General features: G+C 39.4%; 1 protein-coding gene across 1 annotated transcript in view; it reads left to right on the top strand.

Annotated features, from left to right (window-relative positions):
• Positions 1–2026: 2026 nt before the first annotated feature.
• The window catches only part of COPB2 (COPI coat complex subunit beta 2), a 30881-nt gene continuing 13354 nt past the window's right edge, over positions 2027–19553 (top strand). The window contains exons 1-10 of the mRNA XM_065876028.1: positions 2027–2148; positions 6281–6418; positions 9926–10012; positions 10221–10347; positions 11224–11372; positions 13240–13386; positions 14313–14412; positions 15063–15205; positions 15455–15654; positions 16974–17084. Coding sequence (XP_065732100.1) covers positions 2146–2148; positions 6281–6418; positions 9926–10012; positions 10221–10347; positions 11224–11372; positions 13240–13386; positions 14313–14412; positions 15063–15205; positions 15455–15654; positions 16974–17084 — 1205 coding nt within the window. The 5' untranslated portion in view covers positions 2027–2145. The remainder of the gene's footprint in view (positions 2149–6280; positions 6419–9925; positions 10013–10220; positions 10348–11223; positions 11373–13239; positions 13387–14312; positions 14413–15062; positions 15206–15454; positions 15655–16973; positions 17085–19553) is intronic.

Below are 19553 nucleotides of genomic sequence, written 5' to 3'. Positions count from 1 at the left end.
CAGACTTATTTTTCTACCTTCTAGTCTTCTCTAAACTGAAGAGTAAACAAAAGATTTTATTTTAAACCCACAGTTGAACACACAGGAATATACACACATATATTTAATGTTATTTTATGTATTAGTTCATATTTGAGAATCTTATTTCTTTAAAGTGAAATTTCTTTCAACCCAAATCCAAGACTAAATTTTTACAGGTATAATCTTCAGGCAGCACCTAGTATAGTGCTTTGGATACAGTACCAATTCATTATGTAATATCTGAAAGAAGAATGAATTTATAAGGCACAGCTCCAGAACTTAATGTTGGTTAACTGCCATGGAAAAAAATGAGAAAATATATAGTCAAAGTTAGTGTGATACTACGGGACTCAGCATCTTGGGTGCCTAGCGGTGTACAAAGATTTTTTTTTTTAAGATGAGGAAAACTAAGACCCACAAAGAGGTCACATTGGCAACAAACTCCTGCTAAAGGCAAATTACTGAAGGCAAATTACCTGATGCAGAGTCCATATGTCTCCCTCTGAATATTACTTTCCACACACACACACACACACACACACACACACACACTTTTTTTTTTTTCCCTTTCTGATAATCTAGAGGTCTAAAAACTCTCCAAGGCTACTCTCAGGCTTGAGGTACACGTTTATATGTAGCAAAAGGGCAAGTGTTACTTGGCCCACGGTGTTTAAAAAATAAAATAAAATTTTAAAATAAATAAATTTATTTTAAAAAGTGGGAAGGGATTTCCCTGATGGTGCAGTGGTAGGATCTGCCTGACAATGCAGGGGACACGGGTTTGAGCCCTGGTCTGGGAAGATCCCACATGCCGCGGAGCAACTAAGCCCGTGCGCCACAACTACTGAGCCTGTGCTCTAGAGCCTGCGAGCCACAACTACTGAGCCTGCATGCCACAACTACTGAAGCCCGCGTGCCTAGAGCCCGTGCTCCGCAGCAAGAGAAGCCGCCACAGTGAGAAGCCCAAGCACCGCAACGAAGAGTAGCCCCCGCTCGCCGCAACTAGAGAAAGACAGGGTGCAGCAATGAAGACCCAACGCAGCCAAAAATAAACAAAATTTAAAAAAAATAAAAATAAAAAGGCGAGGAAAGGGTGCGGGTAGGCAAATGCTCTAGCACTTTACTTTGCAACCGCTATGGCTCAGGTCCTTATTCTAGAGTTCAACTACCTTAATGAAGATATAATTTGGTGTAATAGAGCACAGGACTTGGAGGACTTATCAGTCTGGTATCAAATCCTGACTCTACCATTTAGTGTGGCCTTGGCGGGGACCCTTAACTTCTTTGAGCCTTAGCTTCCTCATCAGTAAAATGGAGATAATTCAGATTCGTTGTGAAGATTTGAGAGGAAAGTATTCTGGCACACAGCCGAAGATCAATAAATAGTTATAAATGAATGAACAACGCGGTCGACGCTCAATAGAAGGAGATCCTGCAGGGTCGGATACTCCCATATCCTGGGGAGCTCCAGAGCTGAAGACTCTTCGCAGCCCTCAGACCACCAATGCCTGAAGCTCAGCCCAGAAACCGGCCCACATCCTTCCAGCCTCAATCAGGGCCCCGAGCAGGCCCCGCGGAGGACTCCCTGTGCCTCGTTCTCAGGTCCACCAGAGTACAGTAGGCTTAGAGCCTAGCTTCGCCTTCCCTTCTCTTCCCCGCCCTCTCCTCAGAGCCAGAATCAGAGGAAGCTTCACAGCGCTTCTCAGCCCCTGCGACACAACTCCACTATAGGGGAGTTTCTCCGGCCGTTAGCATTCGGATGAAGCATTTCGCTTTTCCTCATCTCATTTAACTCGCGGTTTTCTGATTCTCGTACAAGCTCAGCAGCCCCAGGACACTGTAGCGGATAGTGGAAGCCACACCCCCACTTCCCCAGCAGCGCCAGGTGGGCTCTAGGCCATTTAGGAGGCCCTGTTGCCTTGGAAATTGGGGCGGGGCTTGGGAAACGTCAGCCCCCCGCGCCGCGTTTGCGCAGGCGCTCGGGCCCTGGACTCGAGTTCTATCGCGAGAACTCCTCCCGGAAGTTCCACGTCAAGCAGTCGGCCGGTCGGCTGGTCGGTGGGTCTCTCCCGGACTGCTTCGTCTGCGCCGAGTAAAGGCGTCCGGGCTCGGACCAACGGAGCCATGGTAGGTCCAGGCCCTGTAGGAGGGAGTGGGGCCCCTGCGGCCAAGGCCAATTCCTGGGACTCCTGGCCTGAGGACCGTAGTCAGCAACGGCCTGGGCTCCCGCTGCGGCCGCCGCCTCAGGCCTTGCGGGGTCTTGGTCCAGTTTGAACTCTGGGAGGGAGTGGTTTGAGGAGGCAGTGCCTGGAATTGAGGGGTCCCTGACTCCTCCGGTGCTTAGGGCGTTTGCCAGAGGTCGTGCGGTCTGCAGCGGGATCCTTGGTGTAGGGAAATAGAAGAGACCGAAAACGTTGAACTCCGTAGAAGGCTTTGGAGAAACTGCCTCATTGTGCCTTTAAAACGACGACAGCTGATTTTGCAGTCATGTTGGGTTTGTTCTGGTGTAGTATGTGCTGACCGCAAACTACGAACTTAAAGAGGCAAGCCCCCCTCCCCCCAAAATAGTAAATAAAATGCATAGAGAGTCAAGAGTGGAATTTCAGATGCTTTGGGACCCCAGCTTAAGTTTCTAGGGAGAAACGAAGAGTTGGGGAGTTGTTTATAAAACTGGTTGGCGTGCTTTTCTTCATTTGCAAATACAGCGGCTGATAAGAATGACAGTCATGACAGCATTTTTTATTATCACCCCCAAATATGCTCTAAAATACTTTTGCACAAAAAGAGTTATAATAGTAAGAAAAACAGTATGATAGTGTGAGAATTTCTTTCCAAAAAGATGTAAGAAATTCAATATTTTGTATTTAAACATTTTCCTGCTTTTCTTCACTTGTTAGGAAGCACAGGTTCAAGGATTTTGGAGCTTGAAGACCGTAGGGATTAATAAGTCCAAGTTCCTCGCCTTGCTGTTAAAGGAAAAAAATAAATAAAAACTTAAAATCAAGTTAGTTTAAGGCTCATTGCTGCAGAGTTTTAACTACAACAAGTTGATTTCCTGGGGAAACTTGTGAACATTATGGATGCTTCCAGAAAAATGCATAGAGAAACACGCTGTGTTTTAGTGGGTTCACTGACAGATACCGCCCCCCCCCCCCCAGTCCTCATCCATGAACTTTATTGGGTTCCCAGGTTAAGAGCCTCTGAACAATACTGAAGTCACTTATTTATGCCACCTCGTGTTACCACCACCTGCTCTGGGGTGTGCTGTGCTTTCAGCACTGGACATTTTTGGAAACAGCCTAATTTAGTTTAGTAAACATCTGCCTAATTTAGTTTTCTTTTGCAATGTTTAAGAGTATTTTTATAATTACATATTTCATTCTTTAACACATTTAAAATCTTTTATATAACTACAAAATGTGAATTTATTTATTCACTCATTTACCATAGGGTGTTTACTATGTGCCATGGATTGTGCTAAACATTTGCCGCCTAATTCTCACAGCAGCTGGGAGAGTGAATTATAAATGCTTATGGAGTGGTTACAATAGGCCAGGCACTGTTCTGTTTAACACTGAATTTAATTCTCATTATGCTAAGCGGTAGATAATAGTCAATGGTTTTACATTTTTCAAACCTGAGAGTTAAGTAAATTTACCCACTGTTGTACGTTTGAAATGAGTAGTGGAACTGAAGTTTGAGTCCATCATGATTCTTTAGACCTCGATTATACTGTCTGTACTTAAACCTCTATACCCAAATATATAAGATGCTGTGGAGATAAACACATGAATAAGCAGTGACCCTGCCCTTAAGTAGCATCTGTTCTAGAAAGCAAAAACAGACATGTGCACAAATGTTAAATGTTAAAATTAAAACCTGTAGGATCCCGTAGGAAAGGATGCTTCTGGTAGGGTAATCTGAAAGATCATAGTAGTGGCAGTAGCATTTAAGCTGAGTCCTAAATGCATCCAGCTTTTGGGAGATATAAGGAGACATTTAGAGTTAAGGCTGCAGTATGAGTACCTTACTCGTTTTGGTATTCCACAGTGCCTAGTACAATGTCTCATTCAAAGTAGGCACTAAAATCTTGGGAGAAATACAGCAGGAGCTCTTGGCTGTACTTTTTGAACTGAGATTGGGGGTATGTAGAGTTATACTGGGGTTGCTCAGTCCCCTGGACCACCTTCCTGAAGCATCACTTTTACTCAGTAATCAAGCATTTAAAATATTTTTAATGGTAAAATATACATAGTTTATAAGTGTACAGTTTCCTCATTTACTAGAGGAAAAAGCCTCCACCGTGCTTCCTGGCATATAATAGACACATAATGTTTGCTGACTCTGAAGAGACCAGAAAAAAATAGTTAACATTTGTGATGATAATTAATGGGACAAAATTCAGAAATGGGTGAAGTAAGAGGTCCTGCTTCAGCAAGGTATGTGAAGATGATGGTTTGAAAGTAGCAAGTTTGAGATGGAGAAGAAGGTAAGACAGTGGAAACATTTTTGTGGCTATTGTAGAGAAGAGCCAGAGAACTCGGATCTTTTAAAGGGAAGTAAGAGGTGTAGGTTGTTGCCAAAAGTGAGGGAGGCCTGTATAGAAGTCAGAGCAAGGTTCGAAGCAGTCAGTGACCCAGATTTGATAGAGATCCAAAACGATGAATAAAAGCCTTGTGAGGTGTTTGCTTTGTCTCAGGAAATTATCTCTGCGGAAATAATGTAGCAGTCTTCATTTGTGTAGAAAAGTAACGTTAAATTTCTGTCCAATTCATTATCATCATGGAAGATCGCAAAAATAAAAATTGGATGATAACGCAACTTGCCAAATAAACTTTTAGGTTGTGTGTAAAACCTGTTGAAGGAGAAATATATTTTAAATCAGTCTTCCTCAGATCTGCTTCCAAGAGAGAATTAAGACTACTGCCCTAAGCCATCATTATATATGATGAGTTAACTTTTCTCCTAGAGAGGTATCCTTGGGAGAATTGAGAAAGTAGTTATTCAGATCATTTTCTTTCTGTGGTTTAGATGAGGAATCCAGGTTGAAGAAGGCTGTTTTAAACTATTAGTATTTTATGACTCGAGAGAGTATTTTAGCTTCGGTTTAAAATTGTAATTTCCGTTTGGTTCTTGTAACTTAAATACGTTAAAACATTATAAACATTACCATTTGGCTCCAAAGCCCTTCGTGGACATGGATATAACCCCTGTTGATCCCACATTACATTGCCTAGCATTTACTGATATTATTGCCAAAATAAATCTAATACTTTTCTCTGAAGAACTCAATTTTTTAAAAAAATAATTGAGGTATAATTGACATATGACATTATATTAGTTTTAGGTGTCCAATATAATGATTTGATATTTGTGTATATTGTGAAACAATCACCACAATAAGTCTAAACACCTGTCACCATACATAGTTACAAAAATGTGTTTTTTCTTGCAATGAAAACGTTTAAGATCTACTACTCTCTTAGCAGCTGTCAGATATGCAGCACTGTATTATTAACTACCGTGCTGTACATTACATCTCCATGACCTGCTTACCTTGTAACTGGGAGTTTGTACCCTTTGACCCCCTTCACCCATTTCTCCCTCTTCCACACTCCACCTCTGGGAGTTACCAATCTGTTCTCAGTATCTGTGAGCCAGGTTTTTGAGTTTTGTTTTTTTTGGGTTTTTTTCATATACATCAACCAAAACAATATATCACAACATATTGAGGGCCGAAGCAGATACGGGAAAACAAATGTCCTCTGTTAAGTCAGAATTTAGCAAAAATGTGAAACATTGCTACTCTTCTCACTAAATTTCTTTTGAAACTATAGTTAGTTTTCATAACAATATCTTACTTAAGTTAACATGTAATGGGTTTAGTTCATTTTTGAAAATGAATTAATACACAAATATTTTAATGTCTCAATTTTACTTTTTAGCATGGTAAATATTAAATATAATCTACCTAAAAAGAAGCTTTTTAGTGTCCTCGAAAATTAAGACTGTAAAGGTGTCCTAAGACCAAAAAGTTTAAGTCCTGCTACAAATTAAAAATTCTTAAATACTCATATTTTTTTGTATATATGAGTGAATAAGTAGGTGCTTTAGACTTCAAATTGTGTCTGTAATTTAGCAAAGTAAAAACTGAATTGTTTTGTAGGCATGTTAATGCACTGTTTTTAGTTAAGATCTCAAGCATGTTTTATTTGGCATAGCAATTTAATGTTAGTTTGTTTTTTATGTTTGTCCTTAGCCTCTGCGACTGGATATCAAGAGAAAGCTAACTGCTCGATCTGATCGAGTTAAGAGTGTGGATTTGCATCCTACAGAGCCGTGGATGTTGGCGAGTCTTTACAATGGCAGTGTGTGTGTTTGGAATCATGAAACACAGGTAGGAATTTTTAAAGACTTTATTAGAAATACTATCTTAATCTGTTTACAATGAAAGAGAAGAAATATAACAGAGTTCAGTAGTATATGCCTACTGCTTTCTTAAATAAAATTGGTACGAAGTATTTTTAATAAACTAACATTTATGAGGGTAGAGCTTGTGGGAAAAACTGTCTGGGCTCATTATATCCAATATTTAAGTGTTAAGTTCTGAGATAGGTAGTATTAGCTCTACTTTGAAGTTAAGGAAACTGACACCAATATAAGATCACTTGCTCTAGATGAAAGTATTTAATGGTACTTAATTTTCCATTCAGTGAGTATTCTAACCATCTTAAGAATGGGATTTTTACTTTTATTAAATTTTCCCCAAGTGCTCACTGTAATGCATGATGCAGGTAACTTCCAGTCAGCCATACAAATTATAGATTATATCAGAGAGAGATTTGTAGTCAGCTTTTCATTACACATGAGAATGTGCCTTTTACAGATTATTTCCCTTAAATGCTTTCATCTGAGTAAATAATAGGTCTTTCAGCTTAGTTTGTCTTATCTTTTCCAGTCTTTGTTGGCCATCCTTAATCTTTTTCTTTCAAAGTACAGAACATATCATAGTTTTGAGTCTATTTATACAGTAATTATCCCCAACATCCAAGGTTAAGTTCTTAAAATCCAGATAAAATTCACATTTGAGGGACTTAAGATGGCAAAAATAGGCCTTAGGGAACCAAGTTCAGGAGTAAACCTAAAAACACCCTTACAGCTTATATCACTCTAATGAAACAGTAAGGACTACACAGTCAGCCAAGTCCCACCAGTGACATTTTATTCACATTAACACTTTGATCTCTGCTGTATCCCAGTGCCTATGACATTACCTGACACACAGTAAGGGCTCAGTAATTACTTGTTGACCTAGTGAATAATAAACTTTCCTTTTATCAGTATATCACTAATTCAGAATTTCTGTCCAGCAACTTCAAATCTTTATCTTGTGAATTCCTTTTGCCTTGATGCGGAGAGTATGCTTGTTAACTGCTTTTGTGTGGGTGGGATCGGGGGGAGGATCTACTCTCTCCATGTGTTTAAAACCTTTCAGATTTTATGCTTAGCAGATACACTGGTACCTGCTCCACCGCCACCTTGCTTCCTGATGCCCCCTGGAGTCCCCTCTGTCAGCTCCATTTAACCATTTCTCAGCTCTGTCATTTCACTATAGTTGTGCTCTAACGCCCTGGTGTACTTCCCTTATCTTTCTCCAGGCTTTACTGTAACATAACTGCTTTATCTGGGTCATCTACTTTGCTTCGTTTTTCTTTCTGTACCCTTCTGTGCCCTCCTGCAGGGCCACCTACTTCCCCTTTCATAATTCATCTCATTGGTAAGTTTTTGTTTAATTTCCTTCTTTCCTTCAAAAATGGAGGTTTTATGAGGACAGGGATTATCCTAGTGTTAATTCCCGTTGTTATTCCAAGTGGGTACCTGGCAGACAGGCTCATAGTAGATACTCAGTAAGTTTTTGTTGAATGGTTGATCTATTTTTGGTTCTTCCTGCTTTTCCTCCTCTTTTTATCACCAACAGAAGTTACTTGCCACTTGTGTATTGAGAGCAAAATTCTTGAAAGAGCCAAAAAATGTTTTTGGAAGTAAATTCAAATGTACTTGAATTTCAAATAAGGAGATATTATACTCTTTGAGGTGATGGGTGCAGCAGTTAAAAAATCAGTATGTTATATATACAATGGAATATTTCTCAGTCATGAAAAGGAACGAAACTGAGTTATTTGTAGTGAGGTGGATGGACCTAGAGTCTGTTGTGTAGAGTGAAGTAAGTCAGAAAGAGAAAGACAAATACTGTACACTAACACATATATATGGAAGCTAAAAAATTGGTACTGAAGAACTTAGTGGCAGGGCAGGAATAAAGACACAGATATGGAGAATGGACTTGAGGACGCAGTGGGGGAAGGGGAAGCTGGGACGAAGTGAGAGAGTAGCATTGACATATATACCCCACCAAATGTAAAATAGACAGCTAGTGGGAAACTGCTACATAGTTTCCCTGCTAATTAAATGATGTGGGCAAGCCTTTTAACCACGTTGAGGCTCGGTTTACTTACCTAAATGAAGATGATATGTTGCCTTCTTCGCAGGATTGTCAGAAGGATTAAATCAAATTGATAAAATTGTGTAGGAGACCTATAAGGCCCCATACAAGTGTTTCTTTATTTTCTTACATTTCGCTGCTGGTTTACATGTTGAGTGTGTAGCGTTTCCTCCTGTTTAGCTTGTTTAGCTTCTGGAGTGGGAAGACCATCCCTTAGGTCATTTGTATCAGCCACAGCACTTAACGTGGACCTGAAACATGACTGTTAGTTCTGTAGCTGCTTTATTTTTTACTGCTCAGCAGATCCCTGAATTTGTTGGCTCCTCACGAGCTTTCGTGGATTTGTCTGTCATCTTATAGGTTGCATGTTCTACCTGTTTGCAGTGTCTGTATCACAGTCAGCTGCTAGTGGTCGTGCAGGTTGGAGCTTGTGTCCCCACTCATTCAGCCTTTGACTGAAGAATCTTTGAAGTCTTGCTCAGGAAGCCAGAGTGGGCTCAACAGTTCTTGTGAACCAGTCCCTATTTTTAAATTTGGTGCACATAGTTAATCAATCAGAATATGCTCTTTTCATTATTCTCTCGTACAGAAAGAGAGATTGAAAAGTGATAGTTTGATTTTCAGAATTTTAAAGAACAAAGCATCAGAGTGGGAGGACAAAGAGATGCATTCATCCCTGCTCTTTCTAGCAGAGTCTCCTAGTTTTCCACCTTTATCCTGTGTATATAATTCTATTCTGAGCAGCTTTAAGGGACATCTGAATCACTGTGTTCTCGTACTTCACTAAAAGGAAATGGCATTTGTATGGAAGCATATTGCTGAACTGTACAAAAGAGTTGTATCTTGTTTATAAATTTATTTTACAGGTTTATGGGTTTAATTTTTAAAAGGAGAAAACTAGGGGCTAATTCATTCAACAAATACTTATTACACATTCATTGTTTTTCAGCAGCTGTTCTAGACTCTAGGTATACAGTGGTGAACAAGATTCCTGCCCTCAGGGGGCTTAGCAGGAAAGATTGACATTAAACACGTAATTATGAAGGTGCTATGTTGTGAAAGTGGAGTATAAGGTCCTCTGGGTGGGTTTTCAGGCGGAGGGAACATGAGCAAAGAAGGCACTGGGAGTAGCCAAGGATGAAGCTGGAGCACAGAGGATGGGGAACTTCATCTTGTTGACATTTGCTTTCTTTTGTCATTTATAAGTATTTGCACTTTGAATATGTTAAAGAAAAGATCTTTGGTCTATTGTTTTCATTTGACTGTTGCACTTTTATATTTTAGCCTGAGAACATTTTATGATTAGTAGTGATATAAAAAATCGGATGTTTTAAATATAACAGGATAGATTTTTCAGTTATTTTCTCATGACTCAAAGTGTACTCTTGTGAAATTTTTAAGACACTGGTGAAAACATTTGAAGTATGTGATCTTCCTGTTCGAGCTGCCAAGTTTGTTGCGAGGAAGAATTGGGCTGTGACGGGGGCGGTAAGTAATTCCCTGCGCTTCTAACCCATCCGTGAACCTGTCAGTGGCTGCTTTGGCGGCGGCGAGTCAAAGAGCTTTGGCTCTTGCTTTGTTTTGTTAATTAGTGCATTGTTTTGGAACCTGGGCTTTATACCCTGAGCCTATAATATACTTTTTTGTGCAATTTACTTCATAACAGTAATGATGGTGTTAAACTTTCCATTTCCAGGATGACATGCAGATTAGAGTGTTCAACTACAACACTCTGGAGAGAGTTCATATGTTTGAAGCTCATTCAGACTACATTCGCTGTATTGCTGTTCACCCAACCCAGCCTTTCATTCTAACTAGCAGCGGTAAGAGATGACCCCTTTTGGTCATGTGCGTCTCTTTGAGTAATTCATTTTCATTCAGTGAGACATGCAATTCTTTTACTGCTGTTACAAGCAGAGTTCTAATTCCAAGCAGCCTTTAAACTATTTAAATCCATTAACGTGCTGTCAGTGCTGCTTACTTTTGTATTTTAATGAATATCAGTTCTACTTAGGATTTGTATAGCAGTTGCTCCAATTTCCGTCAGGGAAGACCTGAAGGTCTAGATGCTGAAAAGTCTGCTGAACAGAAAGCTAATTTACATGCTGATTGAGTGAGTTTTTGGCAGATTGCCATATACCCTAGTCAATTTTATCTTTATACTCAGACTAGTTTGCTCCTTGGTATTATGTATAAAACAGTGGCGCTTTTGGAAGGCATTTAAAACCAGTTGCACTGAACTGGTAATAGCTCTTTGAAACATTTTAATTTAGAGATTGAGAAGTAACTCAGAACCTTTTTTTTTTTTTTTTAACCAATCTTGTATTAAAAGAGAAATGCTTATTTCTGAAATAGTCACTGCCATCATTATTCGTTCATACTTAGACTCTAATCAGACTTGTTCCTCTTTCATCATCTGTAAAGCCCATTGAGTCTGTCCTAAATTTTTTTCCATGAAATTTGTATATTTGCTATTAGTAATCTCTCTCTTTTATCTCCACTCTTTAGAGAGTTAAATTTATTCTTAGAATAAATAAGCATATTGAAAAATCTGTTCAATTCCGATTCTGTTTCTTTAAGACATGGAATATGTGCTTTGTGTTAGATTGGCTGCCTTAAAAGGCACAGAGACTCTGCACCTTAGTTCTGAATGAAAGAAATAGAAATTGCAACTAACTGGAGACTTTCTTTTGGTCTAGATGACATGCTTATTAAACTCTGGGACTGGGATAAAAAATGGTCTTGCTCACAAGTGTTTGAAGGACACACCCATTATGTTATGCAGATTGTGATCAACCCCAAAGATAACAATCAGTTTGCCAGCGCTTCTTTGGACAGGACTATCAAGGTAGGATGTCTGCTGTTGGTGTCAGTTATGATTGTTGGTGACATATAGTTGTGTCAGGTATTTTACTACTGGCTGCCCAGAAAGTTATTCCTGAGAAGTTTCTCTCAAAAGCTCATTTTGAAGCAAAATAGGACTTCTCATTTTGAACCAGAAGGGCATATTCTGTTGAGAAGAACAGTGTGGCAGCTCAGTGTCCTTAATGAAGGAGTGTTTTTCCACGTGGAAGCAATATGGTGTAAGATTTCTTAAACCTCTGCACACCCAGAATAAGAAAATGCCTGTATCTTCTCGAGGTCACTGTTTCCTCTCCTTTAGTATATTTGTTGTTGACTTCTGCTGATTATTAATCTGTTTTATATTTAAATGTCATCTGCCTCCATTCTTTTTCTTACTTCATTTCTCCATACTGCTTCCAGTTATCTTTCTAAAACATGGATTCCATCTTGTCAGTTCCCGGTCTAAGGATAAAGTCCAAATGCCTTGGTGTGGAATACAAGCGTTTCCAGGACTAGCCTTAGCTAATGTTATGAGATATCTCCAGTAACACTGGTCTACTCACCATTTTCTAGAGAAGCCCTGAATGTTCACAGAACCTTACCTAATTCAGCTGGTCCTTCTGCCTGCAGTATTCTTTATTCTGCCATTTTGATTTCTTTTCCTCTGGATAATTAATTACTGATCTTTCAAGGCTTAGCACAGTTATTTACTCTGAGAAGCTCTCTTCAGACATACATTTCACCTCTAGACAGAGCCAGTCATTTTCATCCCGTTCCTTCCATCGCTTTTTTGCCTCTATTATGACCTTCATGTTGAATAACAATGAACGTGTCTCTGGAAATTTTTATCCCTGAAATGTTGACGTTTGGGGCAGGAACTGTGTGTTACCCCCTCCCCCAAACAGACACACGTTAGCAAGCAGCACAGTGCCTTGCCTATACTAGATGCTTAATACATGTTGCAGTGAGTGTAAATACGTTTCTTTTCCCACTGTAGTATTTAAATTATTTCTGTATGCATAGATTTAAAATATACATTACATAAACTTTTGTTTGCATGTATAGGCTTACATCTATATAACATTTTTATTAGTTTTCCTTTAACTTTTATAAAATGTTATATGCTGTTTGTCTGACAATTTATTATTAAATGTTATATGTTGAATATCTTAGGACTTCGGCTTACTTTATTTTTTTTCCTTTCACTGGATTGTCCTTGCTTTTGACATAGGTTGAAACTTTGAAATTAGTTTTAAACTTTCTTCACTAAATTAGGTATGTCTTGAAGACAAAAATTATCCTATCTTTGGCTCTAGTAAAGTTTGTTTACACATCTTTATACTCCCCACGGGGCCTCCCATGTAGTAGGCATACAAAATAAATATTTGTAAAGGTAAAGCTCAATACCAGTGCTGTAGTAATATTTGACTACTTTTCCATACTTTTAATTTTTTGACTAAGCAGTAGTTTTCTCCTTTTAATACGTCCTACTAAGTCCACTTTCATTAGCTTTATATTAAATCTCTCATGAAGTCATTTCCTGCCCTTAAAGTAGTGTTTCTCAAAGTCAAGACACCTGGGGTGTCTGTTAAAAAAACCTAGATTCCTGGACTTCATTGTAGATCCATTGAGTCATAATCTCTGGGGATAAAGCCTGGAAATCGGCATTTTTCAGAGAATGCTATAGTGATTCTGCCCCCTGGAAATTCAAGGAAAGTGAGAAAAAACAAAAACAAGTGGGTGAAAAAATGAGCTTTCTTCAGCCCCGTCCCCCAGCTTTGGCATTTATATGACCTGTCGGGGGTGTGGTGGAGCTGCCTTCTGAAAAGCAAAGCCCCATATTGACTGGCAGATGCTGTTGCTCTCTGAAGGTGTGGCAGCTGGGCTCCTCGTCACCAAACTTCACTCTGGAGGGACATGAAAAAGGTGTGAACTGCATTGATTACTACAGTGGGGGCGACAAACCATACCTCATTTCAGGTGCAGATGACCGTCTTGTGAAAATATGGGACTATCAGGTACAGTTTTTTCATAACTTACTTGCCATATGTTAGATATGCTTCTTACTGTTTCTTACAGGACAGTTCAAACTTGGGTTGTTGAACTCTGTTATAGTGTAATAAGGCATCAGAATTTGCACCTAAAATGTGGTCTCAGACTTTCATTTATATTTGAAAACTAGCAGACAAATGAATAATGTCATGACATCACCATGGTACAATCATTTTGCCACAAAGACTCTTGTAAACCTAGGTATGTTACTATACTTTTTTTTTTTTTTTTGCGGTACACGGGCCTTTTTTTTTTTTTGCGGTACGCGGGCCTGTCACTGTTGTGGCCTCTCCCGTTGCGGAGCACAGGCTCCGGACGCGCAGGCTCGGTGGCCATGGCTCACGGGCCCAGCCGCTCCGCGGCATGTGGGATCCTCCCGGACCGGGGCACGAACCCGTGTCCCCTGCATCGGCAGGCGGACTCTCAACCACTGCACCACGAGGGAAGCCCTGTTACTACACTTTTTATCTCCAAGAGTATGTTAAATTTTTATTTTTTTGTTTCTCACATCAAAATTTCAATAAACAGTTAATAAAATGAGGCCTAGAAACCAGTTGTACTGAGATACTCAGATTTGTGTTTAAATACAGGATAAAAATATTAAAGACATTATCTTAGGAATTTGAGGGAATGACACTTAGATGAAGACCACATCTTTCAGGGGTGTGTTGTGTTTTCTTCTTTAAATGTGATAGTTACATTTACATTTGCCTGTACTATCAAATAGAGAAAATGTGTACACGGTAAGGTGGTTCTATTCCAAAAATCTCTGTATTGAATACTGTTAAGATGTCATAACCACTCTTATTTATTATGTATCTGTGCACTGGGAAAATTAAGGATGAGTTATTGTTTGCCACTAATAAAAGTGTTTTCTGTGTACTGATTACAGAATAAAACATGTGTACAGACACTGGAGGGACACGCCCAAAATGTGTCTTGTGCCAGTTTTCATCCTGAGCTGCCAATTATCATCACAGGTTCAGAAGATGGTAAGTTAGAAATGAATATTTATTCCTGTGTTTAATATCATTACTAAGTGGATATTTAAGCTGGCTAGTGCCCTGCATTTTCATTGGTAGTTTCAAAGGATTTTGATATTTTTATTAGAGTAGAGACTACTTAAGCTATAAAAGAGTAAAGGGGCATTATTATCAGCATCATTCTAATGTGTTTTGACTCTGTTACTTAAATAAGAGGACACCCAGGAGTGCTAGAGAAAAGCTGAAAAAGCCTGTGCTTTGGAGTCTAAAAGCCCGGGGTCAAATTCAGCCTCTGCCACTTCATAGATGTATGGTTTGGGTACATTATGAAATGGGCATAGATATATCTGCCTCATAGGATTACAGTGAAAGGATGTGAAGAAATCATGTATAGAAAGCATCTGGCACATAGTGGGCACTGTACCCAGGAATCCTGTCATTATTTCACACTTAAGATCACATTTCTTAGTTTTAGTTTCTTATAAATTTTCTATTATTTATTTATGTTGCTTTATAAAATCACAGACTATAGATCAAGAAATTAAGCTGTCAGGAAGTGTGTTCTGCTTGAATATAAAGACTTCCATGTGGCTGGTTCACCTCACAGTTCATTCTTGGATGTTCAAATCAAAAGGGCATATTCACATGGTTCTTTTCAGGAACCGTGCGTATTTGGCATTCAAGCACCTATCGCCTTGAGAGCACGTTGAATTATGGCATGGAGAGGGTATGGTGTGTGGCCAGCCTGCGAGGGTCCAACAACGTTGCTTTGGGCTATGATGAAGGGAGCATCATTGTGAAGGTAATCTCTCATTACACTGTCTCTGAATAGATGGACGTAGGGGAAGCAGTTATCTTCCAAGTCACCAGTTTTGTTAAACTGGCATTTCTGTCATTAAGCTCAAGAGATTAGCACCGGAGATTTTAAGTGGAAGAAAGGAGCCCTCCATTAAATGAAAATAGAAAATGTTTATTTTGTCGTGGTTTTATTTTGTTGTGGTTTTATTTTGTTTTCCTTTTCATTGCTAAGAGTCATTTGTCATTCCTCCAGCTTGGTCGGGAGGAACCTGCCATGTCCATGGATGCCAATGGAAAGATAATTTGGGCCAAACATTCAGAAGTCCAGCAGGCCAACCTAAAAGCAATGGGAGATGCTGAAATTAAAGATGGAGAAAGATTGCCACTGGCAGTAAAGGATATGGGCAGTTGTGAAATATACCCTCAGACTATCCAGCACAATCCTAATGGGCGGTAAGCCACCACCAAAATCTCTCTCTGGGCTTCTGTGTATGTTTGCATATCCACAGCATATCCCACCCCTGCCCTTTGGTGGGCATTCCTCATTGAGCTTTTGCCGTGGCCTCACAGTCCTCAACACAGCAGCAGACAGCCATGCTTCTGATTGGGTTGGCATGCAAGGTGAAGTATAGTTGCCTTCCTGGCCTTATCCCACCACGCAGTTTTGAACAGTTGAATAGTTTTGTGTTGACTCTTTATTTCAGATGTGTTGGTATGTGTCCTTCCGCTCCTTCAAGGCATAGAATCATGTCTTATCCTGAGACTTAGTAGGTGCTCTCTAAATACTTGCTGACTCATTGGTCTTAAGAAGAAGAGTTGTGAGGTCTTTGTCTTTTGAAAACATTTGGGGACCGCTAATAATTCTGCTTCTTCTCTGTAATTTGAATCGTCCGCTCTGTTTCTCCCTTAAGATTTGTAAAGCACTGAACATCTTGTGAGAGGAGAGTTTCTAGTACAATAAGTTAAACCTGTGAGTTTTAAAAATTATTTTACAATAGATCTTGGCATTTTATAATGCTGTCCTGAGTATTAAAAAAGACAGAGTATATAAACCAAGTGTGCTGCCTAGTTCAGTAAATGGTATCCATAATTACTTGTAATAAAATTTTCTTATGAAGATTAAGAACGCATTGCATTTTTTCCCCTTAATATCATAAAATGTTTCTTGCTGAAGTTTTACATTTCACCTTTGGCAATCTAATAACAGCCAATATGTCTATTGAGAAAATTTTGACTATGGAACATTCTTTTTTTCTTATATTTAAATGTTAAAATATCCTGTTTGTTTTGATAAATTTAACAGTCATTAAAAACCGGGGTAAGATATCTTTATTCATTTGAATGATCAGCTTTAAAATGAAGATAGTCTTGCAACAAGGTAGTGCCTTCCTATGGTGTAAATGTAATGAGCAAACTGCCAAGCATCTTGGTGCTCAACAGGTGCTCGTTGAATTAGGGGAATCTTCCCCTGTGTGCCTCCACCCTTTCTCATCTTCCTGACCCTTTGTTTGTAAGAGAGGCCACTGCAGTAACATTTTCAGTAGTAACCCCCTCTTCATAATCTGCTTTTGATTTGTTGGGTGGAATATTTATGTCTAGCTCCATATTCAGAGAAATATATAACTTTAAAAGGTAATAGGTTCATTTGTAACAGTCAACTGAAATAACGTTTGTTATTAGAAATATTTCACCATAAAGATGAATCATTGTTACTTAAATTTTACATGTCATTGGTCCTTTGTACTTCCCTCCCTGGGTTCTATAATTTCTAGGTTTGTTGTGGTGTGTGGTGATGGCGAGTATATCATCTACACAGCAATGGCACTGAGAAACAAGAGCTTTGGGTCTGCCCAGGAGTTTGCGTGGGCCCACGATTCTTCAGAGTAAGTTTTGGCTGTGTCATATCCAGCTTGCCCTGATTGCCAATGTGTGTTCTCTGTGCAGCTGTATTAAAGAGGTTTGCAAGGCTCAGTGTAGGCTATTCTTCACCATGTTAAAGAACAGTTCTCACCAGAGCTGTGTTGGAAGATTGGTCAGGGGCAGCTATGCAGCCTGAGCTGCCTCTGCCTTTTCTGTGTTCAGTGTTGAGCGGGCACTCAATCTGATATAATAATCACATTAAACCGGGGACCCAGCACCTATTTCCTTGGTGGAGCCCATGGCAGGGCCTGGTACTTACGGGCTGAAGGCAAAGTAGGCCCTCAAATCAAGACCATGGCAGGCCCTCCCCAGCACCTGGCATCCTGAGCTGCAGCTGCCCTTTTCTGAGCTACTGGGGAGAGATGCTAAATTCTGATGTAATCTTGATGAAAACCTCAATGAATCTTTTTTTTTTTAATATCTTTATTGGAGTATAACTGATATACAATGTTGTGTTGGTTTCTACTGTACAACAAAGTGAATCAGCTATATGTATACATATATCTCCATATCCCCTCCCTCTTGAGCCTCCCTCCCACCCTCCCTGTCACACCCCTCTAGGTGGTCACAAAGCATCAAACTGAATCCCTGTGCTATGCAGCAGCTTCCCACTGGCCATCCATTTTACATTTGGTAGTGTATATATGTCAGTGCTACTCGCTCACTTCATCCCAGCTTCCCCTCCCCGCCGTGTCCTCAAGTCAGTTCTCTACGTCTGCGTCTTTATTCCTGCCCTGCCATTGCAGGTCTGTTTACAATAGCCAGGACATGGAAGCAACCTGAGTGTCCATCGACAGATGAATGGATAAAGAAGATGTGGCACATATATACAATGGAATATTACTCAGCCATAAAAAGAAACGAAATTGAGTTATTTGTAGTGAGGTGGATGGACCTATAGAGTCTGTCATACAGGGTGAAGTACGTCAGAAAGAGAAAAACAAATACTGTTGCTAACACATATATATGGTATCTAAGGAAAAAAAAAGTTCATGAAGAACCTAGGGGTAAGACGGGAATAAAGACACAGACCTACTGGAGAATGGACTTGAGGATATGGGGAGGGGGAAGGGTAAGCTGTGACAAAGTGAGAGAGTGGCATGGACATATATACACTACCAAACGTAAAATAGATAGCTAGTGGGAAGCAGCTGCATAGCACAGGGAGATCAGCTCCGTGCTTTGTGACCACCTAGAGGGGTGGGATAGGGAGGGTGGGAGGGAGATGCAAGAGGGAGGGGATAGGGGGATATACGTATGCATATAGCTGATTCACTTTGTTTTACGGCAGAAACTAACACAACATTGTAAAGCAATTATATTCCAATAAAGATGTTAAAAAAAACACCTCATTTTCTGTAATGTTACCTCCCATTCTTTTTTTTTTTTTTTTAACAATCTTAGGATCCATTTAATTTTATTTAAATATATCATCAACCTCCTTGAGAATCTAAATCAAGGACTTGGGATCCTAATTTGAAAATGAAACAGAACAACAAAGAGGAACCTGTTTCCTCAAAACAGTAATGGGCTTACAGAATGCCTTCTAGGAACTTTACCTAATTAAGTCTGTTCATTCCTTGCATAAACTTTAAGAATCCTCAAATTTTATACATCTCTAAATAAAGTGGAGAAAAGGGGAAAAACCACATTTAGCTGCGTAATTCAAATAAAAGTATTTCTTTACTCACGTCCCATTCTTAACAAATACTGTCAGAATTCAAAATGTTCATAAAATAGTCTCATTAAAAACAGGAAAAATTTACGTCTCAATTATTATAGTCACTGATCGGTTCCATTTTGATTCCTGTTTGGTGCATGTCATAAACTTCGGGGCTTACACGTTTTTTTCAGACACTGAATTACATCTTTACAGTTTTCTTAGTTTTGTTTTCCCCATATTTTGTGTTGCCTCTTCTGCCAGCAGTGGGTAACGTAAGCCTCAGTGTTGCGTAGTAAGATGCATGCTTTTTATTTTTTAACAAAAAGGTTACTGAAAGGTAAGATCTTTTCATAAATTTCCTAAATAAACTCATTCATGCACAGTTCCATATACTGAAAGGTACTTTGTAGGTACTTAGTTACCATCTTAAGCATGGTCACCTTACCTCTCTCAACATACCTCTCTCTCTGTTTTGACAGTTTCCTCTTTTCAGCTTTATCCAGCCCAGACCCTGTTCAGCATCTTTCCCGTCTTGAGCAAAGCACTTGTCAGATCACTTCCTCATATACTCCCAAGTATCCAACCACAGCCCCTTTTCAAGGCAGAGGCCTGAGTATATATGATTTATTAAGTTGTTGCCAAACATGGCTGACTAATGAGCCCCTTTATAATAAAAGTTTTATTTTTTAAGTTACTTTTATTGAGGAATCATTTATGCCAAATAAAATGCACTGTTTTAAATGTATATTTCAGTGAATTTGGACAAATG

This window comes from Phocoena phocoena, chromosome 4, assembly GCF_963924675.1.
Source record: "Phocoena phocoena chromosome 4, mPhoPho1.1, whole genome shotgun sequence".
Taxonomy (NCBI): Eukaryota; Metazoa; Chordata; class Mammalia; order Artiodactyla; family Phocoenidae; genus Phocoena; species Phocoena phocoena.
The sequence above is the reverse complement of the archived record's forward strand: the minus strand, read 5'-3'. Positions and strand labels throughout refer to the sequence as shown.